At 39.9% G+C, this 22,560-nt stretch overlaps 1 protein-coding gene across 1 annotated transcript in view; it reads left to right on the top strand.

Moving 5' to 3' along the window:
- MOS7 (nuclear pore complex protein-like protein) overlaps positions 1 to 22,560 on the top strand; it is a 109,523-nt gene that overhangs the window by 65,975 nt on the left and 20,988 nt on the right. The window contains exons 5-6 of the mRNA XM_089438230.1: positions 4,143 to 4,204; positions 4,529 to 4,763. Coding sequence (XP_089294356.1) covers positions 4,143 to 4,204; positions 4,529 to 4,763 — 297 coding nt within the window. The remainder of the gene's footprint in view (positions 1 to 4,142; positions 4,205 to 4,528; positions 4,764 to 22,560) is intronic.

The raw sequence follows: 22,560 nt of genomic DNA, 5'->3' as shown, positions 1-22,560 counted from the left end.
ATGCAGGGGATGCACACATTGATGCAAAGAAGCACTCCCGACACAGAGGTCTTAGAACAACGAATGCAGCAGATCCAACAAGCAGCAACTCAGTGTACTGCTGACCTTGCCGCAGTTCGAGAACAGTTGGAGGGACTCCGCACCGACAGAGTGACTCGAGGGCGAGTCACGATGTTTGTGTTGGGGGCCTGTTGGGCATGGGAATCCCCCCAAGGCATGTTTTGCGGCTCAAAGCCCAAGTTTTGACCAAATCTTGTTGTAAAAGCTCCGTGAATTACGGGCGCGGGGCGCGAAAGTATGATAGTCACAGGGTTGTCCACCCTAGTTTTGTAATGTAAAGTCGGGTGGATAGACCTACCCATGGTCCGCGGACCATGGGATTATATAAATAGAGCGATACTCTAAGTGTAAAAGAAAGGAGATAGAATCGAGAGAATAGGAGCATGAGAAGGCTAAGTGATTGAGCCAAAGTGTAAAGTGTGTCTGTGGGTCGTAGAGTAGGAGAAGGCTCTGCAGCTGAGTCCGCAAAGGCTTAGTAGTTCACAGTTGAGTGCGCGGACCCCTGCAGCAGAGTGCGCAGGGTAGGTCGAGTATGTAACCGGTGGAAAATCACTAAAGAGAAGTTTGGTTATAATTCTGTGTATCTGTTCTTGGGTTAATGCATGATTGAATATTTGCAAATATATTGTTTATTTAGTGCGCGATCCTATATGAATGTTTTGTATTGTTAAGTATAACTTAAGACATTTAAGTAAGTGAAGGCGATTATAATATTGGAAGATAAATAAGATCTCGGGTAATAGCGCAGAGCATGGCACAACCCTTGGTTAGGGCTGCGTGAAGGCAAGTTATCAGGCCGCAAGGAACGGAAGGTGTGCGAAGCCACCTGCGCGAAGTAACAAACAAAGGATCAGTCGATCTCATCAAACATCCCCATGGTGCGGAAACCTGGTTCTAGCACCCTCTCATACTACTTCGGGTGAGATCTCAGTCCGCGCTTCGTGGACTATTGCCGAAAGGGCCAGTAGTACCGGGATTTGTTTGGCTAATTAACTCCGAACCTGGGTCAGGCCCCAACAAGCTGACACATAGTTCGTACCAGTGTTTGGGACGTGGTTCCGAGACCGGAGAACAAGTCAGTTGTGAGTTCCTGTTGGATTTACAAGGTAAAGCAAGCTGCTGATGGTAGTGTGGAAAAGCATAAGACAAGATTTGTTGCCCGTGGCTTTTCACAGGTCAAGGGGATTGACTATGATGAGACTTTTGCTCCTGTCGCAAGGCTTTCATCTATCAGATCTATGTTGGCACTATCGTCACAGATGGGTTGGAAGATCCATCAAATGGATGTGAAGACTGCATTCCTCAATGGCTAGATTGAGGAAGAGGTGTACATTGAGCAGCCGAAAGGTTTTGAGACCTTCGATCGTGAGTCGCATGTGTGCCGACTCAAGAGAGCGTTGTACGGGCTGAAGCAAGCACCTCGTGCTTGGTACACCAGGATAGACAACTACTTCACCGGGTTGGGCTTCACAAAGAGTGAAGCGGATGTGAACCTGTACCACATTGTGGTGAAAGGTAAACTGTTGATCATCGTACTTTATGTTGATGATCTCATGTTGACTGGTGATGATTAGTTGATTGTGTCTTGCAAGGAGGACCTTGCAAGAGAATTCGAGATGAAAGACATGGGTCTCATGCATTACTTCCTTGGCATGGAAGTGTGGCAGAAGGATGGGGAGTTGTTTTTGTCTCAGGGCAAGTATGCCAACTAGATACTTAGGAGATTCCACATGGAGAAATGCAAGCCCATGCAGACTCCTCTAGCAGGTAACTGGAGGAAGGAGGATGCTACTTCAAGAGAAGTGGTAGAGGCTACTGTGTACAGGCAACTTGTGGGTTCACTGATGTACTTAGTGAACACACGACCAGATTTGTGCTATGCGGTGAACCAGCTGAGTCAAGCAATGGTTCAGCCTACCAAGATGTTTTGGAAGGCGGCAAAGCATGTATTGAGATACCTCAGAGGCACATCTCAGTATGGATTATGGTACAGACAAACAGAGGGAGTGAAGCTACAGGGCTTCACTGATGCAGATTGGGCAGGGAGTCCATCAGATCGGAATAGCACATCAGGATGGATTTTCAACCTTAGGTCAGTGGCAGTTTCTTGGTACAGCAGGAAACAGAGGTCAGTTGCACTTAGCTCGGTAGAGGCAGAATACATGGCTGCAAGTCAGGCAGCATGTGAGGCCATTTGGATGTGGAAAATCCTAGTTAGTTTGTTTGATCAGAGGATGGATCCAACTGTGATCTATTGTGATAATCAGAGTTGTATCACACTCTCTGAGAATCCAATATTTCATGATAGGTCCAAGCACATCGACATCCGATATCATCATCTCAGAGACTGTGTAGCGAGGAGGATCATGTTGCTGCAGTATATTTCGACAGAGGAGCAAGATGTCGACATTTTGATAACGACATTGTCAAAGTGTAATTTCGAGTTCCATAGAGACATGATCGGGGTGGCAGATAATCCCTTTCTTGTTGAGAGGTAGTGTTGAAGTATGGCAACAAGAATATTCCAATTTAATTTGTCCTTGAATTAAATTGTGAATTAAAATCGAATTTAGTCTTAACAGCTACTTGGAAATAATTAATTAATTTATTTTAAATTAATTAGTTGGAGAAATTCAAGTTAGAAGTCTTTTTGAAGTCATGCAAGAGTTATCCCTTAAATTAAGGAGATAAGATTGAGTTATATTTGAATTGTAATTAGTTAACTCAATTTACTGAGTTAAGTCCAATTAAATTAGTTCCAAACTATTTGAGGAACTAATGGTGAGTTAATAATCAGTTGATGCATGCATGCACTCAACTAATGCTACTCCAGTTAACTGAAGATTCCCTCATCAGAAACTCATGCATGTCTATTATGAGAAAGACCCAGTTCAGATTAAAGTCAAGGACAATGTACTATCAGTTGCATGTGTTTTCTCAAAGAGAAAACTGATGCATGTAGTCAAGGATTTATCCCTGAGGATTGCGCAGTTTTGGAGAGAGATCATCCACTTGGTTGAAGGAAAATCATCCACAAGGAATAGTGCAAGGAAATAGGAGCTTGGAGGGCAAAAGGAACGCTGGAGAGAAGCCAAGATTGCCTGTGAGCATCTGTGAGGATTGTACTGAGAGCTGGCTAGCTGTGAGAGCTAAGGCTTTGTATAATTCCTATGTATTTCCACCATGTATGATAATACAATAATGTGGGGTTTTTAGCTGAGGCTTTCCCCAAAGTATTTTCATGTGTATTGTGCCATTGATTCTTCTTCTTCTGGTTATATTGTTCAGCTCGATTTTTAAGCTTCCGCAAATTGATAGTAGAACTAGGTTCTAGTATTCTGCTTTGATTTATATTGCATTATCGGGTTAACCTGCAGCAGATTTTCTACAATTACTGCACTTTTGCGAGGGTGGAACTATGAATTATTTTTTGAATTCTATGACTGTAAATTTGTGGCATATGCCTTGTGCAAACTCCTAGTTCAGAATTGTTTTTGTATAGGATTTTTCTGACTTGCTATAAATGGCTGATTTTGTGCCCTATTTGTTTAATATAAGGATAGGCAGTACCTTAGTCTTTCTACTGCAAAACTACAAAATTACAATTAACTTTACAGATTTTAATCAGTGACTGTTAGAATTTGGATTGTGTTCTGGTTACATTTTCAACTAATTTGCACATAGGTCCACGAAAGCTGTTTGGGACTGGGATATAGTTGTTCTCTAATTATGAACAAATCACTGATAGGTTTTATTTGATCCCAATAACATTCTTTTCTAATAAGATGTTAATTTAGATCCTTATTGGCATTTCTTTTCCCAAATTATGATTGAACATTTCAGACACGAAAGTGCTGTCCTCTTTTCTTCAATCCACAAATAATAGCTATAAAGTATTTTGTAGTTTACCTTTATTTTTGGTATTTTTAGCTCAATTTAACCTTCTCCTTTTTGTTCTAAAGAACATTTTTATGAATAGTTTTGAAATTTCACCTGATATTCAGTTTCTGTTTTTGCTGTCTTTCCAAGCTGAGTAGAAATTGTATCTTCTAGAGCTTATAGTGCTTTGTTCTCTGCTGCAGGTGTTTGTTCTTTTTAGCAATTGCTCTGTTTATGCTCTTTGTCCAGTAGTCCCTTTTGGAAGGTATGTTTCATAGTCATACACATTCTTTGAATGCATAAGGTTGACAAGTTATTTTTAAATGTATATAGAATCTCTTCATGGTGTATGCTGGTGCCTGACTTGATGTTGTAGTCCTGTAAAAGTAGGGGTTTGGCTAGATTGATTGCGTTCTGCAATATATTGAGACTACCATTGTCAATGAACTCTACATTTTGTTATGATTCTGTTTGAGATTATGGATCAAGCACAACTTTGATGTTAGATAAATATATGAAACTTGATGGGACTGTTCAACCTGTGGAAGTCAAGCATGTATTAAATCAGCTGTTTTTTGTCATTGCACAGCATCTACAACAGTTCAACTATTGAAGATATTTATAAAGATGCTTATATGTTGGGTCTACAGTCTAATTCTATTGGTTCCAAGGATGCAAACAATGTCAGCCTTGCTGTTGCTTGGTTAGAATCAATATTTCCAGAATTAGTTAATTCAGCCAATGATCTAACACGAGAAAAAAGTGCTTCACTAGGCCTAAAGGCTCGTCCGTATGCTCCATTCGATGCTTCTGTTTCATTACAGGTATACCATTCCCTATTTATCTCATAAAAGATCACATACAGTAACAGTTACATGTAGCACTTCATTTAAATTGTGTTGATAATGACTGGTTTGGTCCTTTTTTATTCTTTTGAAATTGTTTCAAGTAGATTGAAAATGCTATATTTGGCAAGCTAAACCTGTAAGAAATCCATGAGTTGAGGGCTTCCTATGAATTATTGGCCTTTTTTTTCAACTCATATTTCAACCCTACTTTCTCAGGGTTTCTTGAATCTGTTTCTTAATTAACTTTCAGTCTTGGGGATGAATCTGGTTTATCAATTACAACAGTAAATAAATCATTTCCCCATCAACCAATCAACTAGGCAGCTCAAGGAGACAAACATCCAATCATATACAATCATTGGAGATGATTCCCAGCCCTTAAGGGCACATCCCTAAGTACAAACTAGACCTGAATTTGATCTTATTATGTCCTATTTGCACCAGCTACAAATATTCCCTGTTAGCTTCTGTTTACTTGTCAATTCAACCAAGTAAATCTGCCTACTGTTGTATTAAATTAGCATTGTAAACTAGCATGACTAGGTACTCAAATCTTCTGAGAAATTAGCTGTAAATCAGATCTGCAAATGCAGAAAATTATTGCAGCATTGTACAGTTCATAATACATATTAACCATATTAACATAAGAATGAAGTACAGATACATACCAATAGTGTGTGATAAGCTGGTACATATGGTCGACTAGTTTATCACAAGCTAGGACTTGTCCTCAATGCTCTCCAAGTACATCATCATATCATATGACAACTACTTGCTTCAGCAAGGCATCTCACCAATCTCTATCAAGCATGACATCACATGAAGCTCCAGATTCTTCAGGCAAACCATCTTACCATGCTCTAGGTCTCCACACTGGTGCTGTTGCCTTTGTTGGGGTGTATAAATCAATGTTGTTAAAAGCGCGAGCGGGATTAAATCGGCGCCGGGAATGAAGCGGAAAAAATCGGAAAAAGCGGGAAAAAAGCGGAAAAAAGCGGGAAAAAAGCGGAAAAAAGCGGGAAAAAAGCGTTTGGTACAAAAATATTCATTTTTTTTCATTTTTCATTATAAATCGCGCTGCCAGGGACCCCTGAGCTTTTTTACGAAAAAAGCGCGCTTTTTTCGAAAAAAGCGGCAAAAAATTTTTTAGGCGCTTTTTTCCCATAAAAAGCGCGATTAAATCGGTTTAGGGAAAAAAGCGCGCTTTTTTGAAAAAAGTGCGATTTAATCGCGCTTTTAACAACACTGGTATAAATCATAGCCAACTTACATCACACAAGTTCAAGAGTTATAGGACAACTCTATTGCTAGCCTTTAAGTCTTCATGTCCATCCTAGGATTTGAGTCCTCATACCCTAGGTCTTCAATTGTTGCATTAACACAAGCATCAAAACCTCCATGGAACACCAAGGATACAATACCTCAAAATTCTTGTACTCATGAAGTAAGGCCACTCATCTAGCACTCTGTGATCTTGCCCTAGCTCATCACACAAGAACAAGGCTACAATATTACCCATCATGGATCACAGAAGAACAAGGCTAACTCTCCTCTCCATGTCTTTTCTAGGGTTGGGACCCTAGTGCTACCTCCTATTGCTTCACAACAAGAGTCACAAGATATACTATTAAAGATTATGCAATGAGAGACATTGCAAGAAGATAGTAGAAATGGTTTAAGCTAGGATATCAGAAACACTGCTCCTAACTCCCAAAAACGCCGTTCTATGTTTCAGATACGGAAACGCGTACGAAATGACTTGGAAACAACATGGAAATGTTTCCGCCATGTTTCACTTTTTAGGAAACGGCCAGCCTGAGATTGGAAACATTTCAAATGAGTTTCAAGAAAATTTGATCCGTTTCCAGAAAATTTGGATATGTTTCCAGAAAATATGGATATGTTTCCAGGTTTTCAATGTTCTAGGCACTTTACTGCAAGAATATATTCCAGGTTTGTTTGTCCAGAGCATGTAAATCCAGCTGAATTCTTTGCAAACCTTATATCCACTGATTACAACTCTTCTGAAAGTGAACATTTATCTTGAAAAAGGATTCATGACATGATAGAGGTATTTTCCTACAAGTTTTCAATAATGCCAGATCAAAAGGATGGAAACCTGGAATTTGGAATGGAAACTCTAAGGTATGTATGAAATCAAGAAGGAAAGTTATTACCTGCAAAGTTGGCTGGTGGAAGCAGTTTCTTTGCATTAGGTTAAATTTCTCAGCATTTACTAGTATCATACTTCACAATACTTAATTGCTTAAATTGTGGCATCTTGATTCTTGGTCATATGATCTTAGGTTGTGAATAAATAAATCCAGCTTACTTCTTTCTATGAATTTCAGAGCATCTCCTGTTGTAGCTACTGGAATACAGTCCAATTTATAATGTGTAGATGCTGTTATTTACAATGATTAAATTTACATTATATTCGGTGATACTAAACAATATTTCTATGTCATGACTCCTTTAGAGTCTAGACCAAGATACTGTGCAACATACTATTTACAAAGTCAAATTCACTATGTTGCCTCTGTGTTAGTGCTGTCAAATTCATTAGAAAAATATATAATTTCATGAAGTATGATGTGACTCTGAAAACAATCTCATATTCCTTTAAACTGTGAGTGGGTATTGACATTTTAATCAAAGGTGCCAACTTGAATGTTATAATAATCATTGATGATGATGATGACAATGTTTATACTGAATTGATGATGATAATTTGTTTATGTAGAATTCATGATGATGAATATGTATTTTTAAATATAGACTCTAGATTCGTATCCAGATTTTTTGAAAATTTGCTGTATCCATTTCAGTGCAACTTAGAGTTTAACCCATTCTCAATTTGATATTCATACCAAAGATACAAATATATTGTTGAATGGTGTTGTCATTGATGACAACGTCAATCCTTGAACGCTCTTAATATTTGTCTGGAATCTGGATTGCATTGATTAAAGCTACAATGGTCAAGATGCCCTGAGCAGCCCTAGAAGCCCCGCCTTTGAAGACAGAAATGACCATGGATATCAAGGTTTTTGAAGTCAGGATCATTGTCATATGGTGCTCCTTGTTGTGCCGATTCCAACGGTATATGGCACGCCTCGTGGCTCCTTATGGTTTGCACGATATGCCCTTCAGAAGATCAGAGCCCCAACTAGTGGTCAACATCCCCAAAAGGAGATGATGTGGCGGTTTATCATTGAGTCTTGACTTGACTAATATGCTCAAATCATGAAATTAGGAGGGAGATTTCATAAAAAATCAAGTCATATGTTTTGTGGCTAAAGTGTTTTATTGAGGGGCCAGAATTTAAAATTCAAATTAATTAAAGGAGGGGTTTTTGTCTCCATTTGGAATTGAAATTGTAAAATTTAAAACTCCCTCAAAAAGTAAAAAATTTGTCCCAAAATTGGAGTGAATTCTTGGCTCCAAATGATTTCAAAATTAAAATAATCTTGGTTCCATAATAAAAAATTCAAAATTAAGTTTGAGAAGTCGGCTCCTCCAAAGCACAGGTCGGCTCCCCTATTGTGACCCTTCAACTACTATATAAAGAGCTCGGTATCCTCCACAAAGAATCAAGCTTCAAGCCTTCAACGCCTAATCTTTTGCATTAACTCTGAGGCCCAGTTCAGTCCCACAGATCTAAGGGAGTGAGGCCAGTTCTTGGAAATTTTTTTGATACATCTTTTCTGTGATTTTCGCTGGTTCTTCTGAGGCTCTTCACTGATTCTGAGGCAAGGGAATTCTGTATCTCTGCCGCCTAGAACAATCATACATACCAGGTTGAATCTGAGGTAGCTTGTGGATGTAATTACTGTTGGTTTTTCTTTTGGTAAGGTGATTTGCTCCTCTTCTGGGATGTGTACAAAAACACTGATCAAAATAAATGACCACTGCGGCCTAAGTGCAGTCATGTGTAACCAAGGAGCAATCCTTTTGGAGAGAGCTCTTGGCACGCCAAAATTTACTCTTTTGTTTTTGGATTTTTACTGGGTTACATAGCATGCTCTGAGGTAATTTCTGTTTCGTGTAAGGCACATTCGAGTTAGTTATGAGGCAGGAAAGTTCGGACCTCCTGAGGAAGACCCAAGATCATTTTCTGAAGTTACTCATGCAATTTTCAAAGGCACTCCTAGAGAAAAATGTGCAGACCCTGAGGCTCCTAATCCGGCCTTAAACAGAGATCAGCAAGCAGCAAGTATTTCAAGGTGGATTTCTGAAGCATTGTTCGAAGGTTTATTCTGTGCACAGAGCGAAGTTACTTGTCTATCTGTGTTACATGGTTGATGACTATTAAAGGTGCAAAACAGAACACCTCAAGCCAAAGTCTATCCATAACTATGATGTATACTACAATTTTTTTGGGCTGTCTCACGGCTTGATAAAGGGATAATCTCTGTGTCTCAAGTTCCTGTACATCTTCTCTTCTGGCTGGCACAGATCAAAATCTGTTCTTGTGAGTGCGGATTCATTGCGGAATATGACTTAAGACTGGAGAACTTTCAGCTGGCCTTGAAATTAGTAAGTATCCTGTCCAGAGACAAGAACTCAGTGCCTAAACTGACAGGACCTATGTCCACCACTATTGAATTGACCGAGGCTAGCATGGGCATATCCCGTAGAAGCTGTTTGAAGTAGAAATTTTGAAGCATTTGACTCTGACCTGACCCGGTATAAGGGTATAATTTCCTTGGTTGATTAGCAGATGAAATTCTAGACAGTGACAGTGTTAAATCTAAGTTCTAATTTGCACAGGACCAGATCATTGTCATAAGGTATCTTTTGAATCTCTCTTGTACAGCAGAGTCTTGAGACATATAAGGGCAGAAGCATTTGTATAAGAGCAGAAGGCTAATAGTTACAGCTAATCTTGAAGCAAGATGACTAAGATAAGGACATCTCCAAGCACATTACTTCAGATCAGCAAGGTAGTAAAACACTGTTGATTAGTGACAGTCTCTAGTATCACTGTCAAAGGTATGTATTCTGTTACACATTGTTGAGCTGTAGCAATAAGGGACTATAAAAGACAATTTATCAAAGGCAACAAAAAGTAGTAAGAACACAGTGAGGAAGATTCTTCATCTGCTCATTTCTAGAATCAGGCTGAAGGAAGATATTTGTGAATACTATTTGGCTAGAATTGTAAACAGAGTTTTGAGTGCTCAGAATTGATTAAAAATAGGTGTATTCAAGAATGCAAAGTTAAATTGCAGGACAGTGTAATGTATTGATGAGAATGTGAGGCTACTGTCATGTACAACTGAATGCCTTTGGTCAGAGTATTGTTGAGAAGCCACTGCTAGGTTTTTATGTGCTGTTGACCTCGGCTGGATGTTGAGCTAGGGTTTCATCCAATGTTCCACCAAGTATCGGGGACGAGGAGGCGAGGGAGCGGGGATATGCAGGAGCAGCCTATGCAAAAGCTCCCCACCAATTTTTAGGAAACGTGGGGGGATGTCGGGATCTTAAAAACTTGTAAATATAAAATATAAATCGATGAATCATATAACTGAAACAAATTTAAAACAAAAAGCATGATCATTCATATCATTATCATATAAATTATAATCATACATCATACACCATGTTGCGGGGGAGCGCCCCCCCCCCCCCCCCCCGGCCTTCGAACCCGCTCCCGAAGCGCGCTCCGGGCGGGAGCGGCTCGAGAGCGCACTCCCAAAATCGCTCCCGGACGGGAGCGATTTTCGGGACCGCACTCCCAAAATCGCTCCCGGACGGGAGCGATTTTCGGGACCGCGCTCCCTTAAAAAAATTTACGCTCCCTGGTCTGTTAGGGAGCGACACAGGGAGCGATCGCTCCGGGCTCTCGGAGCGATTTTTAATGCCCGGGAGCGATCGGGGAGCGATCGCTCCCTGATCGCTCCCGGACATTAAAAATCGCTCCGGGAGCGGTTCGGCGGAAAAAAAATTCGCCGGACCCGAAAAAATAAAAAAATTTAGAATTTTTTTTTTGTTTTATAAGCCCAATGGGCCAAAAAACATTCATTATAACTTCATTGAGCAAGGATTGGAGCTGGAGCAAGAGCAAAGGAGCGAAGAGCAAGTGCTGAGGAGCGAGGAGCAAGTGCCAAGGAGTGAGGAGCAAGCCTGCAGAGGTAAGTAACTTAGTAATCTAGTTAGTTTAGCTGGTTAGGTAGTTAATTTAGTTGATTTAATTTAGTTGTTTGAGTTTAACTGTTTAAAGATCATGTATTTAAATTAAATTAATAAATTAAATTAATTAATCCCAATAAATTAAATTAATTTGCAGATTCAAGAATCAAAACCCTACAAACATCAAACACCATGGACCTGGCGATATTTATTGGCATTTTCCTCTTCTTGGTCCCTTTTATGGTTATTATGGTGCTGGAGAGTAGGAAACGGAGGGGGCCCCAAACTGAAGAGGGGGATGAAGAAGCCGGAGAAAGTCAAATGGGTGAAAACCCCAGTGAGGAGGAGGTGGAGGAGGGTGAACATGACCCTCAAAAAACTAAACAAGACCAAACTCCATTGTGGAAATATGTTCACAGGGCTGAAACAGGGAGAGGGGGTGGAACCACTAAATTTCATTGCCCCCATTGCAACACTGATTACACAGGTTCATACACCCGTGCTAGAAGACACCTCTGCGGGAAAAGGCCATGGGATGGAGAGAAACAAATAGGAATCAAAACTTGTGCAGCGGTGTCAACAGCAGATAGAGCCAAATACATAAGGGAAGAGGAGGAAGCCCAATACAGAACAAAAAGATCAAGGGGTTTCTTTGAACCAAGCTCACAATCACAAAGAACTCCTTCAGCATCCTCCCAAGGCAGTGGATATGGACATGGAGGCATAGGGTCATCATCTTTAAGGCGTAGAACCATATCAGATTTCCTCGATGAGGGGTGTAGGAATGATGTGGATTCAAAAGTTTACAGGTTTCTCTATGCATGTGGGATACCATTCAATGTTCTACGCTCACCTTATTGGCACGAAATGGTTTCTGCCATAAATGATGCCCCTAAAGGATACAAGAGCCCTGGGTATGACAAGGCAAGAACTGTTGGCCTTGATCATGAAAAAGCAAAAATATCACATTCTTTGAATAAGATGACAAGTTCTTGGACTGACAATGGGGTGTCCATTGTATCTGATGGATGGACAAATGTAAAAGGCAAGCCATTGATAAGTGTTCTTGCTGTGTCTGTTAGTGGTCCCATCTTTCTAGCTGCACATGATTACTCAGACAAGTTCAAGACCGCCATCAACATTGCAGAAGCATTACTTGAAACAATTGAGCATATTGGCCCATACAATGTCATCCAAGTCATCACTGATAATGCTCCTAATTGTAAGGCAGCGGGAGCAATTATTGAGGATAAATACCCGAACATATTTTGGTCTGGATGTTTGGTTCACACATTGAACCTTCTGTTGCATGATATTGTCAAAAACAAAAATGAACAATACCAATGGATTGGTAATTTGTACAAGAAAGGAAAACAAATGATAAAATTTATTACAAATGATAGCAATACCCATGGCCTTTTCCACAGTCACTCGAGATTGGAGTTGCTGAAGATTGCGAGGACTAGATTTGGTAGCTATTACCTCACCTTCAGGCGCCTTTTGAAGGTAAGAGAGGCATTAGCTAGCATGGTATCAAGTCCACATTGGCAGGTGTTAAAGGAAAGGGCTACAAATGTAGCTGACATGGCAGGTTTTGAAATGGTGGAGGAGGCCGCTCTTGATGGGCAGTTTTGGACAACTGTGAGGCAGGTATTGGATTTCACCAAGCCAATTTATCACATGATTCGGTTTGCAGATACAGACAAACCAATGATTGGCGAGGTGTATGAGCAAATGGATACCATGTTGGGGGAAATAAAAGACATTGTTCATAATAGAGATCTCAACTTGTACAAACTGATTCATGATTGTGTGTGTGAACGGTGGAATAGGCTTAACCTTCCACTACATTGCTTGGCGTATATCCTTACGCCAAAATACTACTCTACATCTTGGTTGGGCCAACCTGCAGCAGGGGGTGGGGTTAGGACCAAACCCCATTTAGATCAAGAGGTAACTAAAGGATATCTGGAAGCATTAGAAAAGTTGGTGCCTGACAGGGAGGAATGTGCAGCTGTGCGCCTTGAAATAGGCAGATACTTCAGTGGCACTGGTTTGTATGGTAACTTCCATGCAATGGACGACAAAGATAAATTTGATTCTCTCACATGGTGGGAAACATATGGCGGCCACGGACTTTTGCCAAAATTGGCAAAAAAAGTTCTTTCACAGGTTGTAAATTCTTCTTCTGCAGAGAGGTGTTGGAGCACCTACAGTTATATACATAATGTGAAAAGAAACAGACTCAATGAAAACTGAGCAGAAAGCTTGGTTTATGTGCACTACAACTTGAGGTTGTTGAGTCATTACTGTGATCGGGCTAATGAGGATCCCACATATAAAATTTGGGACAATCATCCAGAGGATGACAATTTGGAGGATGGCATTGTACATATTGAAGAACTAGAAGAGGAACTTGTAAGGGATGAAAATGAAGCAGCAACCATGCCACCTCCACCATCCAGTAGCAGTGCTCGAGGTCCGAGTCTTGTTCCTTTGCTGTTGCCACCTCCATCTACACCCTCGCGTGGAGGTTCTAGTTCTGGTCGTCGGTCTGTGCGGGAGACTCGTAGAAGACCACCACGACCTGCTTATACTCCTGGAGACTCTCGTGGCAAGGGCCACATGTAGATTTACAGTTTACTTGTCTTTTTTAGTTTCTATTAGACTTTAGTTTTCATAATTGTTGAGTTTTGAGTCCTTGACTCTTGACTCTTGACTCTTTCATATCATTATGATATTTTTTGTAAACATTATATCACTGTGACAATGAAAATTTGAAGTTTGAAGTTGGGCCTTGGCAATTATAACTCATTGGTAATGATTGTGAATTATGAATATGATGCTTTGTGAAAGACTAAAGTTGTTTCATTTCATCTCATTATTCATGTTTCATTTTATAAATTTTTAACATTTCATATCATGTTAACAGTTAGAAGTTAGGACTTAGAAATATCTTCGATATTACTTCTTGTAATGGTTAAACTTAGCTTACAAGTACAACTTTGGTGATCAATGATGATAAATGTTATTGAATTTTCAATTCTGAAAGCTTGAAGTTGAAACTTTAATATTGAATTTGATGAATCATGATTTATAAGACTCAATATGTTGCAGTTGTAATATGTATTTTACTAACTTGTGGACATGGTTGATGACGATTATAATTTCTAGATGATTGATGTGATATGGTTCAATGATCAACTTATGTTTTTTTATGTCTATTTCATCATTCTACATGTTTTTGTTGACATATATGTATCAAAAATTAAAAAATATAAAAAATATATATATTTTTAAAAAATCGCTCCCGGATTCGCTCCCAAACCGGGAGCTTCTGAAAATGGTCGCTCCCGCTCCTGTTTTCGCTCCCGCTCCCAAGTAACATTGATCATACATGTAATTTTGTAACTGTACAGTGTAACTACTAGTCTACTAACTTACTAACACTGCATAATGAAAATAAATTTTATAATTATAAATGTTTAAAACTTTAAAACTTTAAACTTTAAACCATATTGATGTTCCACTTCCAACTATGAACATTGAATATTGAATAATATAAAAGTCAAGTCTGATACATCAGCGACAACGTTTCGTTCAACGAAGGAGCAGACAGGACGCTGCTTGGCGATGGCGGCAGTGTTCAGTTCAACGAAGGAGCAAACTGAAAATGAAATGTGAAATGAACATAATGTAAACCCTTCCCGGTCGGTCAACAAATATTAAAAATTATGATTTTTTTGTTTCATAAAAAAAAATTGCGATTTTTTCCTAGGGAAACGACCCCTCAAGACCCCTTAAGGCCCCTTTCGCCTAGGAAAGGACCCCAATTGGAGGAAACGACCCCTTTCAAGTTTCCTCCCGTACCCTGTTTTTTGGGAGCGTGGGGAAACGTCCCCCTCTCGTCCCCAAGTCCCCAGAGCGCGAGGGAGCTAGGAAACTCGACCCCTAGGTGGGGGGACGCGACCCCGTGGAACACTGGTTTCATCTGAATTACAACATTGGTATTGACACTGAGCAGTAAGCAGAGCAGTATATGCATTATTGCTGTGCTGTTGTGTTATTGTTGAATTTAGTGCAGAGGTATTGAGCTGTTGTATTAGCATGAGGACTGTGATATATAGCTAGTGCTTGATCAACTATGTGAGTGGCCATGGCTATGCGAACCTGGATGTGTTTAGCAGATTTTGACATTGTTCCAATAAGCAACCAGAAACAGTGCAGTGACAGCGTCAAGGAGCCTCATTGATTATTAGTTGTTGAAGGAGTGTGTTGTTGACATTCAGAGGTTGGAATTAAGCACCCAGGGTTTCATTCTTGACTTATCAAAGCATGCTATTGATGTATTGAGTCAGCAAAGGTTATGAGCTAGATGATGTACAAGTTTGGGACATGAAGTAAGTATGCAGATTAAATGAAAAAATGGTTGCAGGACTGACAAGCAAAAGTGTGACAGTGTTGAAATGGTTTTATGTATGCTACTGAATTATTGATATGCTACAACTAGGGTTTGAGCAGAGATTTGATGCTGCTAGGGTTTGGTATTTGATTAGAACAAAAGTTGGCATAAAAGTTGTCTTGCAGTTCATTTTGTATTGATATTGAGCATAGGTGGATCCAGTCTGAAAAATATATAAAACATGGTCTGCTCACTGATTAGGGTGGCAGGGTGGTGCTAGGGCAAGTTGGAGCCTGCATAGGGTGATGGAGCGTCCTTCTAGTTGCTGTTAGTAAACAGGTCGTTGGAACCTGTAAACCAGGGCGTTGGAGTGTCCTTTAGGCTATGGCCTGTAAACCAGGGGGTTGGAGCCTCCTTCAGTTGGAGCTGTAAATCTTGATGTAAATTCTTTTGAAGAAAAATATTAAGAACCGTTCGATGTTTTTCCCCCGGAAGGGTCTCCACCTAAAAATATGTTGTCTACTATCTTGATGTTTGTGCATTGTTGAATGGTGTTGTTTATTGTTCATGTGATTTTGATTTATGTTGATCTAATGTTAATGATAATTAATGCTCTGTGATGTTAAAAATACTAATTGAAGAGAAATACTGATTCACCCCTCTCAGTGTTTTCAACATATATAACTCATGGACATAACCACCTTTAGATCTGATTTGCTCTTATATATTTCATCAATCTTATGTCTTGGGAATTATATTAGTAGGGAACATGAACTAGTGCATAAATTGATAGCATCTCTGATTCTTCAATCTAAAGCTCATGAGTTGAGCTTTGATGAAGATCTGCCTAGAAAACCACCAAATTTAGAGGTTGAAAAATTGTATATTTTGCAAAATATCACTATTTAGACATGTGAGCTAAATTGCATGTAGTTGTTTACTGATGCGAACTTCAATATTTGACCATTCATTTGCAATATATTGAACCGTGATTTTGCCCAGTGTTGAAAATATCTGCAAAATTTCATGAAATTTCGCCAATATCACAATCAATGTTACTTGGGAGCAGGAGCGAAAGTAGGGAGCGGGAGCGACCTTTTCAGAAGCTCCCGGTTTGGGAGCGAATCCCAGAGCAATTTTTTTAAAATATATATAGTTTTTTATATTTTGATACATATATGTCAACAAAAACATGTAAAATGATGAATTAGATATAAAAAACATAAAAAACATAGATTGATCATTGAACCATATCACATCAATCATCTAGAAGTTATAATCTACATCAACCACGTCCACAAGTTAGTAACATACATATTACAACTGCAACATATTGAGTCTCGTGAATCATGATTCATCAAATTCAATCTTAAAGTTTCAACTTCAAGCTTTCAAAATTGAAAATTCAATATATAACATTTATCATCATTGATCACCAAAGTTGTACTTGTAAGCTAATTTTAACCATTACAAGAAATAATATCTAAGTTTCTAACTGTTAACATGAAATGAAATGTTATAGAATGAATTATGAAATGAAATGAAACAACTTTAGTCTTTCATGAAGCATCATATTCATAATTCACAATCATTACTAATGAGTTATAATTACCAACTTCAAACTTCAAACTTTCATTGTCACAATCATATATTGTTTACAAAAAATATCATTATGATATGAAAGAGTCAAGAGTCAAGGACTCAAGACTCAATAGTTATGAAAACTAATAGAAACTAGAAAAGACAAGTAAACTGTAAATCTATTATCTACTACTGCATGTGGCCCTTGCCACGAGAGTCCACTGTATGAGCAGGCTGTGATGGTCTTCTAGGAGTCTCCCGCACAGATCGACGACCAGAACTAGAAGGCACATGCCCTCTATGTGAGGGTGTAGATGGAGGTGGCGACAACAAAGGAACAAGACTTGGAACTCGAGCATTGCTACTGGATGGTGGAGGGGGCATGGCTGCTGCAGCTGCTTCATCTTCATCCCTTATAAGTTCCTCTTCCAGTTCTTCAAGATGTATAGTGCCATCCTCCAAATTGTCATCCTCTGGGTGGTTGTCCCAAATTTTATATGTTGGATCCTCATAAGCCCGATCACAGTAATGACTCAACAACCTCAAGTTGTAGTGCACATAAACCAAGCTTTCTGCTAGGTTTTCATTGAGTCTGTTTCTTTTCACATAATGTATGAAGCTATAGGTGCTCCAACACATCTTTGTAGAAGAAGTATTTACAACCTGTGATAGAACTTTTTTTGCCAATTTTGGCAAAAGTCCCTGGCCGCCATATGATTCCCACCATGTGAGAGTATCAAATCTGTCTCTGTCTTCCATTGCATGGAAGGTACCAAACAAACCAGTGCCACTAAAGTATCTGCCTATTTCAAGGCGGACACTAGCAGATTCCTCCCTGTCAGGTATCAACTTTTCTAATGCATCCAAATATCCTCTAGTTACCTCTTCATCTAAATGGGGTTTGGTCCTAACCCCACCCCCTAGTGCAGGTTGGCTGTTAAAATTGGCAACCAGGGAAAAACTTCATGTGGGTCATTTTATTCATGGCTGATAATATTTTTATTAGATTCCTCTCGTCGAGAGGTGTAAGATTGATATAAATATCATCCGATTCCGATAAGTATTCATGGAGATATGAATTTATTTTGATTATGGAATTATTATCAAGTCGACCTACAATTCATGTAGGCTCAGAAGCCCAACAGTCGCATCTATTCACCCACCAACGTTGTGTATAAATATAAGAGGACTTTTCCTCATTTGGACTCACTCATATCATCACATCTCTCTCTCTCTCTACTACGCAGAAATGAGTCTCTTCTCTACTGCGCTGAAATGGGTCTCTCTCTCACACATGTGAAGCCGGAAACTATTGAATTTGAAGCTGCAACTGCAGAAGTAAAGATTGACTTGCGTGGCCTAGAATATCTCCTCTTTGGAACTATGCTGTAGGTTCATCTGAACCTCCTTTGAAAGCCGCAACTTTTGGTGGTGGAATGAAGTCAATCCGACGAACGGTTTGCAAGATATCGACTGCCCTAGTTTGAAGCCTGAAACTGCTGAAACTGAAGCTGCAACTGCAGAAGTAAAGATTGACTTGCGTGGCCTAGAAGATCTCCTCATCTGAACTGCGCTGTAGGTTCATCTGAACCTCCTCTGGAAGCCGAAACTTTTGGTGGTGGAATGAAGTCAATCCGACTGTCGGTTTGTGAGATATGATCTGCCCTAGTTTGATAATGAAGCCGCTAATGCTGATGCTATTGATCTAGGGTTTGCTACTGCTGATATGAATCAGATTTATTGTACTATTTCTCTCTGCTGAATTATTGAAGATAAAAGAAGATTTGATCAAAGGGTTTCCCCACACATTGTGGGGTTTGTCCCTGGCTAGCCGCCACATCTTGTGTCTCTTGTCTTGGCTTGTTTTCTGTCGATCGTTTAATGTTCTATCTGCACTTTACTTTATGTACATGTGATTGCTAATCGGTGGAATATAATAAGAAAAAGAAGTAAAATGTTATAAGAATAGAACATACCATAATTTAACATGGGATCAGAGCTGAGGTGAAGACAAAGCCCGAGCAAGAGCAAGAGCAATCATTGAAGAGAAGATTGGCAAGGCTATCCTAAAAGAACTATGGGGTCCTCAACACTCTTTCCTGCCAAAGACAAGCTCCGTGAGAAAGCTGACTATCACGGATGGAAGATGTCTATCGATCTAACCCTTGAAGATCAAGGAGTGCTGGACCATGTAAGAGGCAATATTGTTGAGCCTTCATCAAATGCATCTGCTGCTGCCTGGAACAAATGGAAAAATGGAGAAGTCAAAACAAAGAAGATCATCCGGGACTCTATTGACAAGCGCTTGGTGGCCTACATCTCTGATCTAGACACCTCCAAGGAAATCTACGACAGACTGGTGAGTTTATTTAAAGTTAATGATGCAAATCAAGTTTTCTTTCTTAGAAATAAGTTGAGGGAAATCAAGAAGGGTAAAGATGAAAGTATGCAAGCATACTTCTTAAGAATCACCGAGATCAAGAACGATCTCCTATCTATTGGGGAAACCATTACTGACAGAGAAATGGCACTCACAACTCTCGGAGGATTACCATCTGAATGGTATGTGTTCAGGACTACTCTTTTGAACTATAATGTAATTCCTGGTTTCAAGGAATTAATGGCTAGATGCATTCAAGAAGAAACAAGGTAAGAGGAGAGCTGGGAATTAAGGAAGAGGACAAGCATTCAAGAAGGCTAGAAATTTCAGGATGTATTAAATGCACCTGACCTCAAAAAGAACCTAATGTCCATCTCAGCAACGAAAGACAAAGGCTACAAGGTAACCTTCAGCGATGGCAAGGTACGTATATGGAAAAAAATGTTAAAGATGCCTTTACTCTTGGGTTTAGTGTTGATTCATTATATCAGGTTGATGGAAGTCCACTAGGTGTCATGTCTTGTGACACAACTCTTTAGTCTGAACTTTGGCATCAGAGGTTTGCCCACCTTCATTACAAATCTCTACCCGATGTAAGACAGATTGTAGCAGGATTGATGTGTTCTCCTGTGAGGCCTGGATTGATGTGTTCTCCATGGCAATTGTAGCAGGATTGATGTGTTCTCCTGTGAGGCCTGGATTGATGTGTTCTCCATGGCAATTGTAGCAGGATTGATGTGTTCTCCTGTGAGGACAGGATTGATTAATTCTCCTGTCGAGGCATCCTACCCATGCAATCTGGGACTCATGGGAAGTACCTCTCATCTGATCAATGAGCAAGGAAATGAAGTTAGGGACCATAGTAGTACCGATGGACGCATCATTGTAACTACCGTACTCCCTACGCTAGGATGACCTCCATTGATCTGGGATCAATGATACTGGTCTGGGACTAGTGGTAGGAGTTGTACCATACTATGACACTGACTTCGGGTCGGTTGAGACTGGTCTGGGATCAGTGGTACATACTCTGAGACTGACTTTGAGTCAGTGGAGGATGATATTGGTCTGGGACCATTGGAGTTGTACTCACTATGACGCTGACTTTGGGTTGGTTGAGACTGGTCTGGGACCAGTGGTACATACTCTGAGACTGACTTTGAGTCAATATGATACATCCTCAATCATTTCTTCTTCTTCATAATTCAGACAAAAGCAGAGCACAACAGAACAATGCAAGAGCAGAGCAGAACAGAGCAAAACAGTACAGATCAGTGCAGGGCAGAACAAGACAAAGCAGAACAGGCAGAATAGAGTAGACCAGGGCAAGGGTCAGGCTGTACAGGGCAGTGCATTTGATGGATGAATAGTAACGACCGATAGACAGATTGCAGATGAAGTTCTCCATGGTTGAGAGGGAGTGTTAAAATTGGCAACCAGGGAAAAACTTCATGTGGGTCATCTTATTCATGGCTGATAATATTTTTATTAGATTCCTCTCGTCGAGAGGTGTAAGATTGATATAAATATCATCCGATTCCGATAAGTATTCATGGAGATATGAATTTATTTTGATTATGGAATTATTATCAAGTCGACCTACAACTCATGTAGGCTCAGAAGCCCAACAGTCGCATCTATTCACCCACCAACGTTGTGTATAAATATAAGAGGACTTTTCCTCATTTGGACTCACTCATATCATCACATCTCTCTCTCTCTCTACTACGCAGAAATGAGTCTCTTCTCTACTGCGCTGAAATGGGTCTCTCTCTCACACATGTGAAGCCGGAAACTATTGAATTTGAAGCTGCAACTGCAGAAGTAAAGATTGACTTGCGTGGCCTAGAATATCTCCTCTTTGGAACTATGCTGTAGGTTCATCTGAACCTCCTTTGAAAGCCGCAACTTTTGGTGGTGGAATGAAGTCAATCCGACGAACGGTTTGCAAGATATCGACTGCCCTAGTTTGAAGCCGGAAACTGCTGAAACTGAAGCTGCAATTGCAGAAGTAAAGATTGACTTGCGTGGCCTAGAAGATCTCCTCATCTGAACTGCGCTGTAGGTTCATCTGAACCTCCTCTGGAAGCCGAAACTTTTGGTGGTGGAATGAAGTCAATCCGACTGTCGGTTTGTGAGATATGATCTGCCCTAGTTTGATAATGAAGCCGCTAATGTTGATGCTATTGATCTAGGGTTTGCTACTGCTGATATGAATCAGATTTATTGTACTATTTCTCTCTGCTGAATTATTGAAGATAAAAGAAGATTTGATCAAAGGGTTTCCCCACACATTGTGGGGTTTGTCCCTGGCTAGCCGCCACATCTTGTGTCTCTTGTCTTGGCTTGTTTTCTGTCGATCGTTTAATGTTCTATCTGCACTTTACTTTATGTACATGTGATTGCTAATCGGTGGAATATAATAAGAAAAAGAAGTAAAATGTTATAAGAATAGAACATACCATAATTTAACATTGGCCCAACCAAGATGTAGAGTGGTATTTTGGCGTAAGGATATACACCAAGCAATGTAGTGGAAGATTAAGTTTATTCCACCGTACACACACACAATCGTGAATCAGTTTGTACAAGTCAGGATCATTGTTATGAACAATATCTTTTATTTGCCCCAACATGGTATCCATCTGCTCATACACCTCGCCAATCACTGGTTTATCTGTATCTGCAAACCGAATCATATGATAAATGGGCTTGGTGAAATCCAATACTTGCCTCACACTTGCCCAAAACATACCATCAAGAGCGGCCTCCTCCACCAGTTCAAAACCTCGCCTGTCAGCTGCATTTGTAGCCCTTTCCTTTAATACCTGCCAGTGTGGACTTGATACCATGCTAGCCAATGACTCTCTTACCTTCAAAAGGCGCCTGAAGGTGAGGTAATAACTACCAAATCTAGTCCTCACAATCTTCAACAACTCCAATCTTGAGTGACTGTGGAAAAGGCCATGGGTATTGCTATGATTTGTAATAAATTTTATCATTTGTTTGCCTTTCTTGTACAAATCACCAATCCATTTGTATTGTTCATTTTTGTTCTTAACAACATCATGCATCAAAAGGTTCAATGTGTGAACCAAACACCCAGACCAAAATATGTTGGGGTATTTATCCTCAATAATTGCTCCCGCTGACTTACAATTAGGAGCATTATCAGTGATGACTTGGATGACATTGTATGGCCCAATACGTTCAATTGTTTCAAGTAATGCTTCTGCAGTGTTGATGCCGGTCTTGAACTTCTCTGAGTAATCATA

Source organism: Pinus tabuliformis, chromosome 9 (genome assembly GCF_031772625.1).
Source record: "Pinus tabuliformis cultivar Carrire ecotype Pingquan chromosome 9, CPIR1, whole genome shotgun sequence".
Lineage (NCBI taxonomy): Eukaryota > Viridiplantae > Streptophyta > Pinopsida > Pinales > Pinaceae > Pinus > Pinus tabuliformis.
This window is presented reverse-complemented; position numbering and strand designations above follow the sequence as displayed.